The sequence below is a fragment of the Atractosteus spatula genome, chromosome 2 (genome assembly GCF_055471065.1).
Source record: "Atractosteus spatula isolate fAtrSpa1 chromosome 2, fAtrSpa1.hap1, whole genome shotgun sequence".
NCBI classification, from domain to species: Eukaryota; Metazoa; Chordata; class Actinopteri; order Semionotiformes; family Lepisosteidae; genus Atractosteus; species Atractosteus spatula.
In genome coordinates, this window is record NC_142707.1 from 9,248,430 (window position 1) to 9,271,488 (window position 23,059).

Genomic DNA, 23,059 nt, shown 5'->3' on the forward strand with positions numbered 1-23,059 from the left:
CCTCCCCCCGATCTCAAGAGCCGCCCCGATGCCCCCCGTTCACCCTCGAGCCAGCGCCCCCTGCAGGCCATACCTCCAGCCGGCGGATGATTTCCCTCAGCGGGAGCGCGCTCTCGTTGCCCCCGATAAAGGTGGTGGTGGGCAGCCGGAAGACCTTGTCCAGGTCCGACTCGTCCAGACCGTAGAACCCTGGGCGGGCAAAGCGGAGCCAGGGGTGGGGGGGGGAGCGCCACGACCGTGGAAGGAGGAGCGAACGTGAGGGGAGAGGGCGTGGGGAAAGGACAGGAAGCCAAGGAAGCGGGGGGGTGGGGGGGTGATCCAATACGGAAGCGAACAAGAACAGCAGCGAAAAACAACCAGAGAAAAGTTAGAGAGAAGATCATGCCATGTGACATCATGAAAATGACAACAGTGAGGACATTTTTTTAAAAAAAAATGGCAGAACAGGATTAAAACAACAAAATGGTGCACCGCAGTGATGTTACATGTATTCATTGCATTATTTTATTATTGAAATAATAATGCAACACAGCACAATGACAAAGCAATGAATGGGACAGGTGTGCAGACATGACACGGAGAGAGAGGGATGAAGAAGCAGGTGGATCAGAGAGCAACAGACAGCGAGGACAGGGAGGGGAAGAGGGAGGGTTACGGTTTGAGCACAAAAAAAGGGAGGAATATTTATGGGGTAAAAAAAAGAAAAACACGATTAATATGGTAACTGGAAGAAGTTTCACATTCATTTAAAAAAACAGCGATAATCAGGTCATTATTATCTATTCTAAGCAACAGACATTGCCTATTCTAAGCAACAGACAAGTGACAGGGCACCTGGTATCACCCTCTGGCTAGTAGTGACTTATAGCTATTGCTCTCACACACGTGGTATATATTAACAAAGATCCACAACTGCATTCTCAAAAACTACTTCTGGCCTAAATTCCTCCATTTTATGTTCGCGAGCCATTAAAAAACTGGCTGCGAGCTGCTCGCAGATCTGACGCAGCTGCGACAGGGGTCCTGTCCTATGGGATGCAGTGAGGAGCCAGGCTAGTCGGACTTACTGGGAGGAAGACGGGAAACCAAGAGCACAGCAGCTTCGCTCCGTACCCTCCCACCCAGAGCGGCTGCTTCAGTGGGCTAGTTATCAAACCCTTCCCTTCAAGCTGTTACCCAGCAAAGTGAAAAGGTCACAACAAAACTCTGGGGTCACTGTAGATGCTACAATCATGCGAGATGTATTTGTATGTGTGCGTTGTTTGAGCCTTCGACAGCCACAGAAAATATGTAAACCTCTAAAAGCCTCTTAACCTTTTGCCAAATGAGGGAGGAGGGCAAGTAAAGACTTATATTCAAACTTTAAGCCACTGCACTGTCCTTGAAGGTGCAAAGACCATGAGCCTCACGTTTCAAATGTGTTGTGGTAAGAAGAAACTAAGGCGCATTTAAAGATAATGCAATGCATTAATGATTTCAACAGTTCAGTATGTCATTTCCAGAGGTACATTCACAACCCTTCAGCTTCAAGATAGTGCCACTAGAAACACCAGTCGATTTTTTACTAGTTAACGATGGGTAGGCACTGTGACTTTTTAGCTATAGTCTTAAATCACAGGTAATGCAAAACTGAAAAAAAATTGTCACTTTAACCGAAAGCACTGGTACTTTGGCTTTAAGCATTGCTGAAAAGCACTGCACGCGTCACTCAGAAACTCCTACCACCGATTCAAAACCAAGCAGGTACCAAAATAAATTCTTTTGAGCGTTTCCGATGCAAACCCCTGGAGTTCTTTTGACTTAACCAAGGCAAAAATAAACAAAACCAATTCAAGCTTTCAGAGGTGATTAATGACCAGTGGGAGGCCTGGAAAAACTTGTAAGTCATGTCCCCAGGGTTCTTACAGAAATATAAATATTTTAGAACCTGTATCCTCGATAAGATGAAAGGTTAGGCTGAATGTTTATTAAAAGTCATCACTAAACCTCACCTAACACATTGCTAAAAGCACTTTCGGAGCTCCTGATACTTTATTTGGAAAGCACTATTCATTAAGAGTCCAAGGACGTGCTACACATGATGAAAGTGTCAAGAGTCCAGCCAAGGCTGGCTTTTATGGCCACAGTCATTGCTGTACTTTTTTGTCCCTGGCCAGGTTACAGATCTTCTGATCTTCTGAAGTGGGATCAAATCTGAGGTGGTTTGAAATTCAATGTCCCGTTTCAGGTGGAGCTGGCGAATACCCAAGTAAGATAGAGCCGGCCCAGGGGCAGAGGAATACGCGGATTTCCTGTCACATGCTGTCACACAGAGCTAGGTCAGGAAGGCCAGGGTTTGTTCTGCAGTTCATTTTCATTAGTAGAATTTAGTGACTCATTGCATGGTTGCAAATGAAGAATGGAAAATTCCTTGTGTATGAATGCTTTGAAGCTATTCTTGTGCATCACAAAAATATTCGAAGTCTTGTTCCTATAAGCATGAGAAGGAGTTTTTCCCAAACTGGGGCTTTGGAGCCTCATTTATCAAGAGACATTCTTGAATGATTAATTTGGTTTAACTTTTGTTGTTGTACCTCTGACATTTTCAATAGCATTTAACCAATACATCAGGACTGTCCAGTCCTGGTCCCAGGGGACCAGTGTCGCTGCAGGTTTTCAAAGTCTCTTTAAGGCAGCGGCTCCTGAAGAACTGGGACACATTGTTAGTGGCCCAATTAAGCTTTTAATGAGCTGATTTAGGTCATTAAGTGTGGAAATGGAATGATAATCAGCTCTACAATATAACGATTGGACAGCCATACTACACCAAAATACCGAACCGCAAAAGACAGATTTATCAATTCAGGCATTATTAGAAAACAATACAGACTGATATATTGATTAAATGTTTCTGGCTTCATTTGAAATAATTGGTCATTGATGACTAACCGTAATACACACAAGCACTAAATCACCGGATTAGTGAGACAGTTAATTAAGCACAGGAGATGAGCTTTTGTGAACGCTGGTAAAAATCAGGAAACAAATATTCCCCCATATCAAGAGAATAATAAGTTTGCTCCGTTTGCATGTTCTAAGACAGACAAAGTAATCTAAGGTGGACTTCGCCAAAAGAAGCCCAGTGCTCTTAGGTGATGAAGAGGAGTGGTAAGTCACTACAAGACTCCACTAGTAGGGATCGATGGTAACCTGGCTGCATGGTGCTACAATGATCATTTCCTGTGACCTAACTTCTCGTCATTCCTGCAGGACCAGCCTGATGTGACAAAGTCCCGGCAGGACAGCGCAAGTCCTTGCGCTGCTCGTGTAAGAGCAGCTCGCTTGCAAGACGACAATGCACTAGTCATGCTGTGGATACCCCACTTGCCAGACTTAAGCCCCCACTGAACATATTTGGGATCTGCAAGGATAACACAAAGCACTTAGGGCTCAGAGACCAGTGAACAGGCACATGCTTGGACAAACAGTGCAAGAGGAACAGGTAGATTCTCACAAGACAGCATCTGCAACCATGTGCCTTTCACTCCAGACTCCATGTGGATCACAAATGTTAAACAGTATAATGAATAAGCCTACGTCATATTTCCTCAATAACCTGATGACTTTGTCAGTTTCCTGTAGCGATAACTAATAAGTCTCTTGCAATAGTCAGCATATTTATAAACACCGGCATAACAATGTATATGTGTGAACAGAAGTGGTTTTATGCTCTCCCATAAATATCTGTGGCCTGTAAGTCTCTTGTGCTCACCTGTCCACTGACAATCACAAAACTTTATAGTATGCATTTGACATGGACAGAGAAATTCAGTGTCATTAGGCTGTAAATAACACCTGCTGTTAAGTTTCTGTCACATCATTATTTATGTATAAGCTATATATAGGCTTAATTCAGTAGTTAGGCAGCATTAAGTGTTGTTTCTTTATGAAACCAGTAAAAAGCACAGACCCAGGATTTTCAATTAGTGTGCAGGAAGCCAATTTGGTGTGATTTAGTGGAATAAAGAGTCATTTCAGAGGGTCAGATAATATAAAGACATTCTCCCCATCTGCCTTTTGCATTCCTGTGTCCTTCTTGTCCAGTCTTGTGTGCCTTTTTGTTTTTTAACCCACTTGCTTCAATCAAAACCGTTAAACTGTTTAGGAGTGAGAAGACTACTGAAAAACAATGCAATTAGTTTTCAGGACAGGAGAAGGGAAAAACAAAAACCAAACCAGCGAAAACTGCTATTAGTTTAGTGCAGAAGAAAACTGAAACAATCTTAAGAAAACAAAGACCACCCGCAATTTATTATACAAATGAACTGTGCTGACCACACACAGCTAGCAGACTGCTGATAACACTGCAGATCACAGAGCTATTAGTGCACACTGCTCAAACTCTCAATTCCATATGACTAGGCGTATGCTATGTGCACTAGAAGCCAAACACCGTTAATGCTGGGCTACCGTCACACAGCAGTGCACAGGCAAGATGTGAACCCTTTGGAGGAAACGTTCTCCCCCAGGTATGCCTCTGGTGCATTTAGCTACTTAAAGCGCTCAAAAGAAAGGGCATGACAAGGTCTTGTCTTGAAGAAGCCCACCACTCTGACTCCATGTAAAAGCACAGGGGGGGCGGGGGAACGGCAGCCAGATGGATTGCAACTACCACTACTGCGGACAATGGGAAGGCAGACAGGGAAGCGCGGAACAAGAGGAGAAGAGAAGGAAAGGGAGAGGAAATCCAGCTACTGGCAAAGGGAGGGGAGGAGCCATTAAGCAAAAGAGGAAAGAAGAAAGAATATTCACACTGAAATGAAAGATTAAAAAAGACTGATAAAGAAGTGGAAACGCACACAAGAACGGAAGTGCACGGCAAAGGTGTTTCTTCCCCTCCCTTCTGATTTTTTGTGTGTGCTGCGAACACGTTTCTTCCCAGAAGAGAACAAAACAAAGCCTAAATGTGTCACAAAAGTTACCGCTGCATCACTAACAGGAAACCGGTGAGGCACAAGCCAAGATTCAGCGCAGCTCTTCTCCGAAGTTACGGAATCATCGCTGCAGAGATCTCCCCAAGGGACAGACTGATTGAGAAGCTGGTCTTCCCCAGGACTAGTAGACATCTGCGCTTGGTATTGCAGAAGAGCGGCACTTTATTCCCTACTTTTCAGAAACAAGTATCATTTTTGTAGATGGGGAGTACCGCGTTAAAAAATACTCTGTCTTGGGGTTGGAGAGATAAAAAGCCAAAAAGACCCCCCTGGACTCAAAGTTGAGATGACAAACTTGGCATTTGTAGAGGGTGAGTAGGATACGTAGAGTGCTAGTGTTTGTCATGTAGGGGAACAACAATATGTTAACTAGACAGCTCTCTGTTGGTCACCAAACTGCCTCGAGGGCTGTTAAAGTGTAATCAGAACTGCCTTTGTAAAAACAAACAGCAATCAATCTGCTCCTAATGAAGCTGTCAAGAGAAAGATTGATCAGCTTCAGAGAACAGGACGTTAGCTACCTGAGCATGAAAAGAACCAAACGGTCACGTGTGACCTTACCGAGACTGTACCGTTTAAAAGGGTTGGAAAACTTTAGCAGTTTGAATGTTCTGTGGGGCTGACAACCAGTGCCACGTTGCTATTTATATTGAGGGCAATAAAGGCTGAACCGGCTCAAGACAGTCTCCTGCTCTTCTCCTGCATTCGTCATTGTTAAAGAATGTCTCTCAACAGAGGGGGTGTTTTGTTACAAAAAAGTGCTAAGTGGAGCATGACATTGCAGAGGGTGAACTCAAACATCCACGCCATGGGTGAACAGAACACTTTGTCCCGTGATTTGTTTTCAGCAAATGGGAACGATGGTTAAAGAGCCATGCATTAAGGTCAACACCTTAGCAGTTCTAGAATGAACCAGTTTGCTGGGAGCCAGTCAGCGTGCACTAGCATCATCCACTTTGAGGCTGATGGCCAGCAGGGCTGGAGAAGTCACATAGATGACTAGCAACAGCTAAAATTAAGCCTGTATTAAACTGATAGCCTCCTCTCATTTATAACCATTCTGAAGGGGTCCTAAAAGCTTGTTTAACAGATAGCTAAGAGTCAAGTAAGATGGGCTGAATGGCCTTTGGCAAGTAAAAAAAAAAAGATATTTGCAGTGTTGTTAAAAGTGTTTTTGATGTAAAAATGTTAAAAGTGCCTTCCAACTAAAGTGTATCGATGGAAGATGAAACATTATGGCGGGGTTTCTAACTGGTTAGACCTGTAGAATAAAAAAAATCTTTCATTCAGAGTTTAAACAGAGCAACATACTACTGAAAAACCAGTCCACACACATATAAAACTGTTTTCACACCCACAAAGAACATAACTAAAATATGAATGGTCTGTCTGTTTATAACTCCCCCACAAAAATATTTTTATGACATAAAATGTCACAATAAGAAAAAGTCTAAACTAGAGTTTCTTAAATCCAGCCACATACATGAAGCTACACAAAATCCAATTCCAGAACACGTTTCATACAGCATGCTGTATAGAACATTGTAGTATGCACTAAACACTGGTGTTTGCCCTCTCAGATATTTCAGAACTATCCTTAAGGGACTGTATTCATTATTAAATTATAAATTAAAAGTCAAATCTGTACTCTGATGTTTATAGAAAGGTATATAGAAGTACAATTTAAGAGAAATGTAAGGAAAACAATAATAAAAAGCCACAATTCTACAGCACTACAAATAATTGAAATCTCTACCGCATTCTATGAAAGTAAGCCATTTAAAGGGAGAGACAATGGATATGCTGGGGAAAAGATTCCATCTTGAAGCCTGGTAATTAAAAATCATATTCAGTTTTATGGTGAAAGACTCATTGCAGCACCTGTTAATAAGGTATACGACAAGGATTTCAATATGAATGATCCCTTGAAATGTTAATTAGGCATTCATGTGGTCTTTACTTTAGAAAAATCTGAAAGGATTAGTAATACATTACATACGATACATTCATATCTAGAGAAGCCCTTTCCCAGTATTGTGCTGATTGGTGAAAATCACTGTCCATGACTGGGAATACAGCCTGACTTTTTATTATTATTATTATTATTATTATTATTATTAATAATAAAAACTATTTCTTACACTTATAAAGCAGTTTTCTCCACACTCCACTCAAAGCACTTTACAGGTAATGGGGACTCCCCTCCACCACCACCCCCACCTGGATGATGTGATGGCAGCCAGAATGTGCACAGTATTCTCACCACACATCAGCTATCAGTGGGGAGGAGAACAGAGTGATGAAGCCAGTTCAGAGATGGGGATTATTAGGAGGCCATGATTGGTAAAGGCCAATGGGAAAGTTGGTCAGGGCACCGGCGTAACACCCCTACTCTTTTCGAGAAACACCCTGGGATTTTAAATGACCACAAAGCATCAGGACCTTGGTTTTATGTCTCATTTGAAGGACAGCACCTTTTTACAGTATAGCGTCCCCATCACTATACTGGGGCATTAGGACCCACATAGACGCATAGACACAGGGTGAGTGCCTCTTACTGGCCCCACTAACACCTCATCCAGCAGCAGCCCTAGTTTCTCCCAGAAGGTCTCCCATCTAGGTACGGGCCAGGCTCACACCTGCTGAGCTTCAGTGGGTTGTTAGTTGTGAGCTGCAGGGTGATATGGCTGCTGACAAGCTCTTCCACCCTTGTCCTGGGCATCCCACTTTTGAGACTTTCACTGGCTTCATATGTTAAAACTAACATGTGCTTACTCAATGACTGATGATACTGATCCACCATGTGAGTTGGTAGCATAAAGACAACAGAAGAGTCACATCTGCTGGGAAGATGCATGGTCACTGAGAAATTCTTCTGGCAGGTAGCAATGGGGAGGAGAGGCATGAAATCACAATGCTGTCGATACATTTCTGGAAACACGAGTTCTATCTAGTGTTTGGCTGCCATTTGGAGTTCATGGTCAAATGTATGAGCAGTGCAGCACTTTTTTTTTCCTTGCCGTTTTTGTTTTAGGGCTTGGTGAAATACGATTCTCCATCTCATTGCTCTCCACCCTCCTCCTGCATCCACCCCCAGTTTCAGAATGAAGTTTTAATGCTTGCATGCCTGTTGGCACAGCAATGCACAGAGAAGAATAATGCTCTTTTGCACCAGTACAGCATTTCAGTCCCACAATGCAGCAGCACTGCTCATCTAAGTTGACGCTGTGCAGAGATCTCATGCTTAGAATCTGTGCAGACAGAATTTCCACTAATTTTTTCCACTATGGAAAAGTAAATGAGTACGCCAAACAAAAGCAGTAAAAATGGTTATGATTTATATATCAATTTTATTTTGAATAAACTATATATGTAATTGACATTGACAGAGAAAAACTGTAATTAGATTGACCAAAAGCTTAACTTTTAGAGTCCCCACACAGCAAATACTCCCATAATAAAATGGAACAATCCATTGTTTCTCTTCCTGCACAGGTCAACGCCAGCTTATCTTGGGACATGAGTGCACCACAGACTGAAGCCCTTCTACTCTGAAGTGTGGCATAGATCCGAGAACACAATGGCCTGTCACAAATGACCATGGGATTCCAATCCCTGCACACGGGGATTCAGGGACACACTGGGCTACTGGCCTTTGAATCCATCACTACTCACTTACTAACCCATTCATTGCACCAGAGAGAGCAAGACAGGACTGAAGGGAGAGACAACAAGTGGGGGAGAGGGGGAAAACGTGAAGGAAAGAACAAATGCAGAAAGAGGATGGACAGGATAGAGATGCACAGAAGCAGATATTTGGGGGAAAAGAATAAAGGATGAAAGGGAATGACAGAAATAAAGACGGAAATGGGATCAGATGCATACCTCCGACCGTCAGAATTCCCAGCCGCTCCTTGAACACAGCAAGGTCTGGTGGGGGCAGCAAGGGGAGAGAGACCCGGGGACAATTAGTGACCACAGCTGCCCACACCACCCAGGGGACAGCAGCCCCCTCTGCATCCCACAGGCCGCAGTCACAGCCACTCACTCCAGGCGCAGCGCATCGGCCAGCGGCAAAGCGACCCGGCCGCTCGGCGTTCCACATTCCTCAGTCTAGAGAACGACAGTGCCAAGAGGTCCTCCAGGGAGATCATGCATCTCAGCGCGGCAATGACTGGCCGATCAGACTCATTAACCTGGGACCCGCCCTTTATAGAGCACACCAGCGCAGACTGACTGCAGAGTGCAGGCAGTGAATCAACAGACCTGGGAAACTGGTACAGACAGGTCGAAGATCAGCTACGTTCCAGGCAAGCACACCTAGCTGTGCGCCTTTTCCCTGCCGAGAAGCAGCAATTCATCAGTGGGCTATGAACTCCATCAATCAATGTCTAACAGTATGGGAAGAACACTACACTTCTTTATGGTTACAATACACAAGCACAGAACTCTATCCAAAAACACAAGGACAAATGATGAAAAACCATGATGAAAAATTCTACTGTAGTGCCGTTTCCTTAGCTTACTTTCGCTATATATTCACGATATGTCAATGCCAGATTTCATAATAACCCGTAAAATCATAGATAAAAGTAATTACCCTTTCCACAGCCAGGTTAATATCATACTCATCTCTCCGATTCATTTATTTTATCGTTGTGGTAGAGAACAAAACAAAAACTAAAGGTTAATAATTAAGAACGGTCATCTCCCAACACTTTTTACATGACACACCATTTCATCAGCTAAGCAAAAACAAATCTACAAAACAGTGCCGAGTTGTGCAATAAAAACCATCGCTACCTACACAAGGCAGAAACAAACCCAGTGAACTCAGAGCCCCAGCCAAGTCAGTGGCTCACAAGCTGTTTTGTTGCACTCTTGCCAATAAAACTGTCCTCTTTCAGATGTTTCCAGATCCGAGATTCGTGCACACTAGGGCAGAAACACATAGCTCTGGACAGCAAGCAATTGAGTTGCAGAGAGTCACAGTCCTGAAGCATTTACCACAAGCAAACCTCAACACCTACAGTACTTCAAAACACAAGTCACAAGTCACAAGTCACAAGTCACAGAGAGGCATCTGGACTGCCAGTATGAAATCTTAAATGATCTATACCTGACAACCATACCTGACCTATTTCATAACTTTGTGTTTTGCTGTGTTAAGGAAGAAAAAACAGGTGTAAAGATTATTTGCAACTTCTTTAACTGTGTGTACTTATAAATATGAATGTGAAAGGACTGAATAAAGCAAAAAACATTTTCTGCAACAAAATGCTACTGATTATTAAATTATCTGAATACGAACTGAGATCATAAGTTTAGTGAAGGGAACTATGTGCAGCAAAACCAAAAGACAGCAATAAGTCAAAATAAAACCTCATTCTAGTTCTTGAGCCACAAATGTGTCAGTCAGCCCAATCTTAATCTAAAAGCCAATTAGTTATTTTTCAGCAAAATATTACTACCACAAACTTATTATGTATCCTAATTACTTCAAACATAAAAAACAATCTTCATTTAGTATCCACTGGACCATGTTTCCACATTGGGAAACTGGCTACTCGACTGGCAATCTGCATCTATTTAAAAAACCCCCAACACAGCTACATTAAAAGTTGCAAATATGTGTGGTGAATAAATGCAAAATGACTACCATTTTTGGAGATCCAAGATCATCTTCAGCAGAGGAAAAAAAAAACTCCAAACGAGTTTCTGCCTGTCCCAGTAAAAAACGACCACATCCTCTTCTATAACCTAGAGCTTAAAGCAAAAGAAGTTAATTCTAGAATTGGCTTAGAAATGGATACAGCTGGGATAGTGCAGTCGGGAGCGGAGTGGTAGTAATTCTCTCGATATAAGATGCAGAGTATACAGTACACTCTGTGTACAAACCTATTGTACATTCCCACTGTGAAAGTGCCAGGTTTCAAACAATCACTGGCCCTCAAAACATACTGGGGCTACTGCAAAACACAGGGACAAATGCAATACTCCTTCCGATACACCCATATAAGCCTGCACAGACTAGTACTAGTTACTGATGCCTGAAAGGGTGCGTTACCCTCCCGTATTAACAGGAATGCATGAAGTTTAGTTTTACAATGATAAGAGTTTTCCCCAAACACACCTAAGATTAATAGCAACACACTGGGTTACCATTCCTTGGATTTTATGGTAAAATTCACTTGTCTACGCTGCTTTTATTGTTCAAATTAAAATCAGTTGTGATTTTTGTTGCTGTACTCATTATAAGTAAAAACAATGTGCACTGTGACTGCCTTTCCAGGGAGGACTCTTTGCAGCTGTTTCTCAATGGCATGCTAGCTTTCTTAAAACTGTGCATATCTTTATTTTGCCTTTATACATTGATGAACAATTTTCCTTTGGCATTTGCAGATACACAAAAGGACATTTTACAACAAAATGAAACAATCCTCAGCACTGCATTCTAAAGCCACTGGCAGGGTGATTCAGTAGTTCGGTCACCGAGACTAAGATTTGGTGCAAGAGGTTCCTATCTGATTGCATCAGAAGTACTTGAAGGGGTTACAGTATGACTTCTGGGTCTTCAGTAACAATCTGTCTCTTGCAGGTGCTGGGACTGCTTGCCGATTTTATAACTCCAGAACGTTCAAAAACATTTTACAGAACACATTATGCAGTTGGATTCATGTTGCATGGATGCTGCAACACTCAGCCATTCTGTAAGAATACTGTTGCAAGAGCCTAAGAGACTGGCCCAGACCCTGCAGTGTAATCCTGTAGTTACTCGCATAGCTTTCCCCAATTCAATAAATCCATCTAAAATGTCCCAACAAAGGATATTTGTCATCTGGACTAACTCTACTAACACAGAGATTAAGTCACTTATTGAGAGAACTTTTTAAAGTAGCTTTATCTTTTCTACGTTAACCTCCCACTGGCAGCGTTTAACACAAAACAGCTTTCCACATGGGTGCTAAAATTCTCTATGATATGTCAGCAGGTTTTGAAAGGCCTCTCTGATAGTCGTTTATTCTTCTGTCACGTACAGTGGCCAGTGCCTATCACTAGTGCTCGGCTTTAACAACAACGAAAATTCTAAGAATCCATTCCACCTGTTAAAACCAGTGAAATAAAAGGAAGAGGAAAATATTTCAGGAAAGTTGTTCCGATGAGGACGGCTGTTGCCAAACCAATTCTTTGGATTACTACAAAACAGAACTTGCACATCTCCTTCAACAATACAAAATAATCACATACCGAGAAAGTCAGAGCAAAATACTGCACACAACAAGCCAATCTTCATTACCAGGCCCAAACGGACTTTGCCACCCCTTCTCATCTATCTACCTATTAAAACTTGTATTTCTCATATATTCATAAACATGACATAGGCATATAAATATAAACCTTAAATAAATATAAACCTACCGAATTGAACACCTGCTTTGGATGTATTTTCACATTTCTGACAACATGCACTTTATATGCATTTTACCATGGATGTACTTCCTTATGGCCTGGATTCTTATAAATCCATCAATCTTTTAATCTCAATAAAGAGGGTGAAAGGAACAGTAAACAAAGGCTAAAGAAATAACGTCATGCGTTATCACAAGCTGCAAGCACCGAACGATGTTTGGATTGCCCGTGATGTCAGGGCACACAGAACACACACCCCCCGGTGGCGCCTCGCTGTGTCCAGAGGCAGAAGCAAACACTGGAGTAGAGCAGGGCTCCGTTTGCTCAGACTAATCTTCAACAGCGGCTCTGGCATGAAGCCTACAACACAGAGGGCCACACGTAACTGCCTCCCTGCCAGAGCTTTTCAGCAGTTTCACCCTTTCACTCCATGTTCAGAACACGGAGGTTTACTTCAGATAAGCATGGAAGTCAACCGAAGCTTGGGTGCTGTGACTCAGCTATGGATGTTTTTGTACAGGAGCAGGCAGATGGCGATATCCGTAGCAAAACCATTCTTAATAATGGGAATTTCGAAATCATTTGCTGCTGTAGCAGCTGTGTCTAAGTGCGTTTGTCCTCTTCCCAGGAACCGAGCCAAGAAATCAACTGTACATAAATTAATGGGAGAAAAAGATCATTATAGAACAAGCTCCGATTTCTTGTTGTGCACAACAGCTAATTGGTTTCATGTTTTCAGCATTTCCGATCCCACCACTTCTGCACTTATTCTGAGCTAATTTAGCCAATTAAAACAAAGGTTAATTGCTATTAACTACTTACACTCCCTGAGCTGCTGGCAGGGGGTTCCATGGCAGTGATGTGAACTCTTGATCCCCACACGTGATACTATGTGTGATACTATGATACTATACAAGTGCGACATTGAAAATTTTGGATTGATTAAAATGCCTAAAACAGTAAAACTACTAAAACTACTTTCCTCTTAACCTAAAAATGCATCACTTGGCATAAATGACAGTTCATTGGGAAGCACGAAGTTGGAATACAAATGCTGGAAACAAGGAACCGGATTACTTTATTCAGCCTGTAAAGTACAAAAAGAACACCAATCACTCTTTTCATTGCAATCAAAACAGCACTGCACCACAGCCCCATTCGCCTTACATTTACAACAAATTGTAATTTTCTTGTTAATGGGAAGTTTATTCCCCTCCCCTGCATTTTGGAAACTGCTGCAGACAGACTTACAGAATGGCATTTTAAAACTGAGGACAGAAGGCACTGCTCGACACAAAAGGTGGTGCGAGTACGGAGGAGGCTGTTCATTTGAGCCAAGACCCCGACTTTTACTTTTAATTGGATCAATTCACGACTAACTACCAAACAGCCCAGGGGCCAAATGGCCTCCTCTCATCCATAGGTTCTCTGATGTTCTTGTGTAACCACCCAGTTGCAAAGGTAACGGCTACTTGTAGCCAGTGCTGTTCCAGCTGTGCAGCAGTCCAAGTAGCCTTGCTCCCATCCACACCCCGGACCTGCCCCAGAGTTGGGCTACCACTGCCTTATCACCCCAAAAATCGGTCTTACCCCCCATCACAAATTCAGCCAATCAGTTCTTGCCTCTCGGGGGTTAGCGTTCACAAACATTTGCCCTCTTCCGGCAACTGAACAAGGGCAAACGTGGTGACGCTTCCCCGGGTAGCTTCCTGGCAGTGCCTTAGGGGCAATACTTCTCTCTCGTTATAATCCTGGCCTTGTGAAAAAGGAAGGTCAGCAGGTGGCCCCAGCCCAGCACAGGGTGAGTGAAGCAGAGGATTAGTGCAGCATCCCTGGCTCTGAGCAGACAAGAGGCCAAGGCAGCCAGCAAAGATCTGCTAGCATAGTGCTCAGTGTCCAGTGAAAAAAGTTTGGAAACAGAGCATACTGTAAGGGAAAACATTAAATTGAGCATATTTCCAATGGGTAAATTAATCCAAAAAATGAAATGGACAATATCCCTTAACTAGTGCATTCAATCTATGTAAAAAAGATTTTTCAGTCTGCATCTGGCTCTGAGCTTCAGGAACTCACATTAAAAGTTGGATATACCAAAACTGTGAAATCACTGTTAGTTTCAAGTCAGATTTAAAGGGGAGCTGCAGTCCCAATTGCTCATACTGGTAATTAAATCTTGGTAACAAAATAAATTAATTGATAGGATCGCAATTGTGGCCCTTCCTGCTCACTAGTCACTGTAATGACTTACGTAATGTGATGTATGAGCAAAACAGGCAGTGCAGCAGATATTTCATCGCAGAACTGTTTCAATGTGATCTGCATGCAGAGTTAACAAATAGGATTTGTTGGCAAAACCTTCTATTGGATTAAAAAAGATGTATTCACAAGCCTGTTTGTTTACAATGCAATGGGGCCGCTTTACCTCACAGAAAGTTATATTGCCTCGTTCTGAACTGCAGAATACAGCGCTGTGCATACCTGGAAATTTCACCTACTTTGTGAAGTAAACTGGAGGTTTTACTTTCATTGTGGTTTGAAATGCACTGATCGGTGCCGATTCTTTGTAACCCGGAAACATAAAAAATAGTGTTGCAGTTCCCCTTTAAAAGTGAAGGTTTCAAAACTCCCCGCAGAGTTTAGGACGTCAGGGTCCCATGCTGTCGGCTCTTAAACGCAGTGGCGAAAGGAGAGGAGGCTGACTGCAGAGCAGTACGGGCCCTCCGCAGGAGTCTGATTAGTAAACGGAGCTGGGCAGCCCTTAACAAGTGGTTAGCTCTATTTTCTTTTCCTCCCACGAAAGCTCAGAAACAGCTGAAAACGAAAATCGGAGGTGCTGCTTCACTGGCGGCTAACCGGCCCAGCCTGTACTCCCGGGCCCAACGGGCCGGCGGCGAGAGTGTCCGACACGCGGTCCCCCTCGGGGGAGGAGGGGTCGCGGCTGGACAGGACCCTTACTCCAGGTCGGTTCGAGAAGCCCGGGACGCAGGTACAGGCCGGCGCGCGCGAGAGAGAGAGAGAGAGAGGGAGGGGCCGTTTACCCATTGCAAAGTCCCAGAAAGGACAAAGGAAAAGCAAAGACAGAGGCATGCCAGGGGAGATGACAAACGTCAACTACGCGAGGTGCTAGAGACGGGATGCGTGCTCTCCGGGGGGGGAGCGGGATTCTGGGGAGCAGGGGCAGGCCGAGGGGGAGAGGGACAGAGGGGCGGAGAAGAGGGCCAACAGGAAGGGGGACCAGCTCAAGCTCGTTTCTCCCCTCGCTGTCCGCCAGTCCCTCACCGAGTTTATCCGAGGACGTGATTATATCCGTCGGGACGCAAGAGTCCAGATCTGCGTCCATGATGCCGAGGGGGTCCAGCTGAGCAACATGGTGCCCGCGAATCTACAGGAACACGGGGTTCGGAGAGAAACAAAAATAAAAATAAAAGGGGGGGGGGGAGGGGGAGAAGAGGAGGGTAATTGGAGAAAAAATATGTAGTGTGGAAAAAAAGGCAACAGAAGGAGATAAAGGAAGGAAGGAGGAAGGAAGGGGGGAAAAAGCACAATTAACACAAACAGGTTCATCGTTCGTTTGCGCAGAGCAGCTGCAGAGGAATATTTCTCACCAACATTCGGGAACCCGACTGTTACTGGGGCATCGTCAAAATTTACACAACTGATCCCCAGAGGATCGAGTTTGGCAATGTGATGCCCAGTCACCTGTAAACAAGGTAACAGTAGTGACATGAAATATAAGAAGATTACACTATTAAGTTAATATTCAATCATCATTACATTGTTGCGACTGGGTAAGGGGAAGCTGTTTAAGCATATCCATTACAAAAAGCTCCAAATTAAATAATTTGATCATTCTGGTAACAACATTTGGTTAAACAGCTGGCAACAGCTCAAAAATGACCATTAAATGTATGTTTTTTTAATAAAACCAGTGTGATGTTTTAAATTCCCCGTAGTGCAATCAGCTTTACTTGACAGTGAAATGCAGTGCAAAGATCAATAACAAAAGGGTTAAAGATCCCTTCTGTACTGTAACTCTGCATTTATATGAAGAACTTAAATTGAAATCGCTGTCTGAAATTTGGCCTGGTGGTGCTGGTTCCTGTTCAGATTCAGTATTATAAGAGGAAACCAGTCCCAAGTCCCACTTCAGGGGGCAGAATCTGTAAATCACAGTGCAGTTTGGCAGGTTAGCAATGCAAAATTATAAACTGGACACAATTTGTTTAATACCCCAAAGTGCTGATCAATATTAAGTTTAGGGCACGGTGACTATAAATATTCAATACAGGCACCTGGGGGAGATAATCACCAATGCTAAATACAGCCGGTTCACAGCCCTATCAAATCCAAATATTTCATTAGGTGCTCTTAGCAGAACTGAGAACGGCAGGCAATGAAACGTATTCTAAAGTACGCTGTACAAAAAGGTTTTGCACCGAGAAAGGAGGGTTTTGCAAACATTTGGCCATAATCTACACAGGAATAAAGCTTCTATGCACACACACTGTGAAATGGCCATACAGTATATATCGTATAATGTGTGCGTACGTGTGTCTACAACCACATCTACATATTTGATGTGTACAGGCAAATTGCATGGCCTCCTGATTGGCTTCAGGTTTAACAAGCTGCCTGAAAGCATTATATTCAGCACCACTTTAACCCTAGGCAGGCCACTGGGGCAGGGTGTGTGGGATACAGAGCACACTGACCTGATAGGCACGGATGAGCGACTGAACAGCCAGGTGATCCTCCACCAGCTTCTCCACGTTGGGCTGGGCGCTGACCAGCGCCTGAGCCTGCGCCAGCCCCGACAAACTCATGCCCAGGGGAGGGGGGCTCTGGTAGGCCGTGCCTGGGGCGGCACCCGCGTTGGCATTGCGGAAGAATATGTCCCAGGACTGTGGAGAAGACAGTGATGGTGGGGGGGAGGGAAGGAGAGAGAGAGAACATAAAACATCATAAGTGACAGTAACAGCACAGCTTTGACAGAGGCCACCCTAGATGTAATGTTAGACCAACAAATTATGCATGTGACACAAGAAGGGAATAATGATAAGGTTCCTACACGAAACGCGCCACTTATAGACACACTCAAAAGGAGAATTCCACTCATTTGCATGTTGCAGCTGCTGTTGCAACACAAACACAAGATTTGTAACTTCGAGAATTTAGAGCAGAAACAAGAAAAACAACCTGTTACGTGAGCTGATACTTCAGAGGAGGCATGTCACAAATTTCCCTCACTGCTTCGTTTGCATTCATACACATAAAAAAAAAAAAGATACAGAAAGATACAGAAGATGCGATTCGCTGTTCTGCTTGCGAAGGCTGTGCTAAAGAGTCGCGGCGCCCCTAAGCAAATCGCACATGACTGCGATCAGAACAACAGCGGGAGGAATGAGGAATCGGGAAGCCCGAAGCGCACGAGTCACAGGATGAATATTTAAAGAACAGCATGTACTAAGAGAACACTGCAACTCGCCAAGCAGTAACTGGAAAAGAACTTTGAACTTTCCAGGCACTGTTACAGCAGTGGTCAGGGCCACTGGGCTCACTGCAATATTATGCCTCCGTTATCAATGCTGGTAACAGTTTGCTCTTCCAGGGCTTGGGTTTTCCAGCACGGGCTCTGTGGCAAACAAAACAGTGCAAATCTGCTTTGAAAACAACTGACGAAATGATGTCTTCGTGATTGATAAATGTAATGCGTATTGTTAAGCCACTTGGAGGAAAAGAGCATCTGCTAAGCGCGTTAATAATATTTTAAATGTTATATTTGCAACGTATTTCTTGTAGTCTTTTTCTTCTTTTAGAGAACAAGCTCTGATGGATTGTTGTCACAAGTTACATCAAATACACAACAGCATTCCTCAACCTTGTCAAATAAAATGGTTTTCCCTTTGGAAATAAAAACCAGGATTATATCTATTGAGTAGTAATAAATGCAAAAATGGGTGTGAGAGGGAAATAAGTGGTCACAAACTATTTTTGAGCAGCTGCAACACACAAAAATGCATTAAAATACAGGTTAGGTTGCCTGATAAAGTGCTCAATTATTTATTAATTTCTCTAAGCAAATGTATGGTAATGGAGGCACTTAAAAGGTAAAAATATTCCAGTCAATCCAGGGGACTTTCTTGCACTCCAGAGTGAAAAAGGGGCATGGGGTTGGAACCGAGAACGTGAGAAATTTATTCAGGACAGAGAACAGGAAACATTTCTTTACTCAAAGAGTAGTGGGAGGTGGATAGTGGAAGAGACTTCAGAGCCCAGGTAGCTGAAACTCAAACCTGTGCATCTTTAAGAAACAGCTGGAAGAAATTTTAGATTCACTCAGCTACAAAACCACCAAACAAGTAAGATGGGCGGAAAGGAGCCCTCTCACTTGCAGGCCTTGCTGTTCACGTTTACTGAGGCCTGACCATGCTGATGTAGCACAGCGAGTTTGGACACGGTGACGTCATTGCCCTCCCTGCGCGTAGCAGGGACCTCAGCCGCCTGGGCTGAGGGAGGTGTCCCTTTAGCTCATTCGGCGGAGACCCGGGTTCACGCCCCAGGCGTTACGGGACGAACCGGCGGGGTGGAGCGGCGAGGGCACGAGACGGTCACACTGACTTCTCGCAGATAATGGGAAGAGAGTGGCGCTCGCAGGGCAGATGAGATTGCACAAGGGAGGTGCAGCCTCAGGACAGCTCGCCTACACCAGTAGAGTGAAAACGAAACATCTTGGACACGGCGACTCTTTGCCTTGGTCGTCCTGAATGACGATAAGCACGGCTGCAGCAGAACAGCACCCAACGTGTTGCAGGGCTTTGTATCTACAGGTAATTGCCATTCATAAGGGCAGAGACCAACCACAGATGGCGTCGGACTACGCAGCTCATACCTCTGCTTTCCTGTCCTTGCTGATCCCACGAGTTTCGGGACTATAAGACATGCGTTTCTGCACCCACCGACAGAAAAACACCTCACTCTTCCGCCACTCAGCATTTACCCCACCCGGTTCACCCGTGCAGTGTGAGTATGTTACACAGAGCGTGTTCCAGCCACAAGCACACCAACTGCTCAACAAAGCTGGGACACCGTTAACATGCGCAATGTGCCGAATCTGCTTTTTCCCCCCATTTTTCTTTTTGGTATTTGTCTCTGAACGGGGCCCTTGTTCAGAAAACAAAAAGAAACCGGTAGGTGACATTTCCATTTGTGTCTTTCTGACTGCAGTGACGGAAAACCATCCAGGTCAGCACTCCCTAACTCCTAACTTACAAGAGAGCCCACAAGCAGCATGAGCTTTTTAACTATTTCCCCTCCCCCATTTTCAACTGCATCACATCCGTAAAGCAATTACAGTATTAATAAGGCTATGCAAGAAAAAGAAGGAAGGAATTTTCCCCACTACTCCTCAATTACAGATCTGAGAAATCACAGCAGCACAGACTCTGGCAGGGAGCCGTAGGCGAGGCAGCATACAGAGCAGGAAACTTGGTGGGGTAGTTGCGTCAGGAAGTTCACGAGTATAAAGGGCATTATTCATGGATTTTTCTGTACAGGAAAAGAGCCCAAAAGTACACATTTGTATGAGTCATCCCACAGTTTTCTTAATGGTAACACTGGCAGAGAGCAGTTGGAGGAAAATGTGGAATTATGGGAACTGAATCTGAAGACTTTTTAAGACTGCCTGGTAGTTGTGTCGAGTTCTTCTGCTAAACATCTCTAATGGTCCCCATAAACGCAAACTGCATGAAATGCAACAACACACAGTTTAACTGTGCAAAACATAACCTTTCCATGATGGCCAGGATTTTTTACTAGGGCCTGTTCTCATCAGTTTAAGTCGAGAACTTGAGTTAGGTCACGTGGGGCTTCATAAACAGAAGTGTGGGTTATTCCCCCCCCCCCCCCCATCTCTGACCGAGAGCCTCAGACAACATCAGCGTTTGGTTAGTTCCACAACAGCAGACCTGAGGCTGATGTCACAGCTGGGCATGGCATCACAGGATGCGCAAAAACAGGGGAAAAAAACTGCAAAGTCTTTAGAAAACCATCCCATCCTGCCTTGCACCAGACAAGACTCTGTGTCCCAGACATTTTCCAGCCACAAAAACAGAAACACGCCAATTTCAGATCAGCTCCTAGATCCTGACCGTTACAGAAATGGCATTGATTTTTGTTTTTTAATTTGGAGTTGAATTTTTTATGCAATGGAATTCGAGTCTCAGTTTTACATGTCATTCTGTTGGTGACAACTACATCGTAATAAACCTAGCCAAAAAGAAAAGCGAAGACAGATCGAGCACTTTCTAAAAACAGAATGAAACATAACCTGCATAGAGATCTGCAACCCCAAACCTGTTCCACCAATAATGACAGAAAACCTGTTCTTCAAAGGGAATAAAGATGTTCAGAAGAGATAGGTATCCACATTCCTCATGCCTCCAGGCAGGGTATTTAAATCAGAACTAAACGCCTAAGTCCTCTAACACCAAGAATCACAAATATAACTTCTAATGCTACCCTGGGCAAGAACTGCACGCACTAGTTGAGGTGATTTTTCGGTCAAACCACACCTCCTAATTTAATAATAAAGAAGAACTGACTTAATGATGCTGAGATGGAGAACTGCCAAGCAGGTGTGTAACTGATCTTTTGACTGTAAGAGATGCATAAATCACGAACGTTTCTCTGTAGCAATGTAGACACGGTACTCAGGAAGGCTCAACAATATAAGCTTGTCTTAATGCTAACCAAGATGCCTTTCAAATACGTCAGTCCTTCTGTAGGTCTCTTTCTTCCTTGCATCTCTCAGGCGCTAACCTGGTTTACTTTACATCCTGACTTGAAGAAGAGATTACAGCGAGCCACAGACATCCCTGACGTCTAGTTCAAGTTAGGTTTTCTAATGGAGCACGAATTGGTTTTCCTGCATTAAGAGGTTCCAAAGGTTAAGGTGTTAAAACTACATCGGGACAGAGAGCCGGAATGCAGCCTGCTGGAGGGAATCGGACGAAATCGAACTTTGCAGGTGCTGGATGACGGGCGAATGCAGTAACACTAAAGGAGCAGCTGCTGCGCTTTCAGAGTGGCAGTATTACTGTCCTTCACAGCATGGCTCTCCCCAGTCCAGCTCAAACTTCCTCTCACAGCAACACCGGCCTCACACCGCTGCTTCTGAAGAGACTTGGTTGCGGCAGCAGCAGGAGGCCACAGCAGAGCAGATTTCTAGTAAAGTGCGGCTCTACAAACTTCATCCAGACCAATGCAAGTAGGATCAAGGCACATCTGAAACCAAAACAAGGAACTTGCAATTTAAAAGCGATTTATGAAAACGTGCTAGATCAACGTAGCACCAATACGAAGCCTGGTCCTCAGGTAACTCCTTCTTCTCCTTTGTGCACTCTGAACAGCTTCATGAGCCACCTGTTACAAGACTCTGAAACACCTGTGGAGGTATCGCACCGTTTAATAACAGTGCTCGTCTCGTAGTACTTAAAGTTAGGGATGGTGATGAACCACAGGATTTGCTTTTCGGGGATCAAAAATTACTCAGGCAGCAGTAGTTGGTCAGTTGGTTGATGGGTTTGGGGAGGGCAGTTGCTGCAAACTGCTCCAGAAACCCATGCGGTGGTTTGAGAGTCAAAGACTGGTTTTAATTCCAGCACCTTTTCCAACTATGTCTACAATTATATTCGATATCCTGAGTCAGTACGTGGGGTTTCAGGAAAAGGATAAAAATGACTCGACTCTGCGAACGTTTGCCAACAGGGTGGTAAAAGGCTCTTTTTGATTGTGAATAAAGAAAACATGTTGTGTTATTTGTGTTTTGTAAGCAAAATTTGAATTGATTAGGTCTGTACGGTGCCCTGCCATGTTGCACAGGCTTGCTGCTGCACAGCCAGGGTAGGAAGCGACATTTCCTCCAAAGCAAAAACTACTCCTCCGAGGGACAAACGACAGCTGCAGCTCTGCTCTGGAGCTGGACACACAGCTGTTGCCAGATGAAAACGAGGTTTGCTCGTGAATATCAAGGGGAAGTGTCTTGCCTGCTGCTACTAGCGTCATATCCTTTCAAGAGCAGGTTTGTATGGATGGAGGCAGCACATTGCACAAACAGGTCTCCTAGAGTAAAGGCCTGAGCAAATATACACCCAGGACACGTCTGTCGAGATGGGTCATGATTGCCAGCAGCGTGTGGCTTTCCCTTCACAGGGAGAAACATTTCCCAGCCTACACACATGCATGTCGACAGACAGGCATTACAAATATAACAAATGAGTAATGCAAACAACAGAACCTGCGGCAGTTTTAATACTCTCAATACACTGTATACAGGACTCTTCAAAAGTACAATTACTGAAGCTGGGGAACATTTAAGGTCAAAGGAACCAAACGGGAGCTCTGCTGCTTAAAGGACTTTGCATTGCTTAATTTATGCAGCTATTCTTATTTATAAAAAATAAGTACAGTATATATATAGATTTTGGATATTGACTGCTTTGGCATGACTGATTAATTTGAGGTTTTCAGCTGACCACGACAATTTTTTTTGCAAAAGCACTAAGTGATGAGTCACAGGCAATGAGACAATTTAAGCTGCTGCTCATCAAGCCTGGTTAAAAATCAAGAAAGAGACCCCAAGAACTAGTCGCTCTGTAGAGAATAACACCTTCTTGCCA

General features: G+C 43.9%; 1 protein-coding gene across 3 annotated transcripts in view; it reads right to left on the minus strand.

The window, feature by feature from the left end:
- Positions 1–23,059, minus strand: part of ogdhb (oxoglutarate dehydrogenase b) — a 51,357-nt gene that overhangs the window by 16,229 nt on the left and 12,069 nt on the right. Inside the window, exons 3-6 of one of the 3 annotated variants that reach the window (XM_088904843.1) lie at positions 17,096–17,284; positions 15,663–15,765; positions 8,859–8,903; positions 74–189 (exon numbers count right to left, since the gene is read on the minus strand). In XM_088904843.1, the coding sequence (XP_088760969.1) occupies positions 74–189; positions 8,859–8,903; positions 15,663–15,765; positions 17,096–17,284 (453 nt within the window). Of the gene's footprint in view, positions 1–73; positions 190–8,858; positions 8,904–15,662; positions 15,766–15,988; positions 16,083–17,095; positions 17,285–23,059 lie in introns of all 3 variants that reach the window. The other 2 variants (XM_088904848.1, XM_088904856.1) reach the window with 2 other exon arrangements.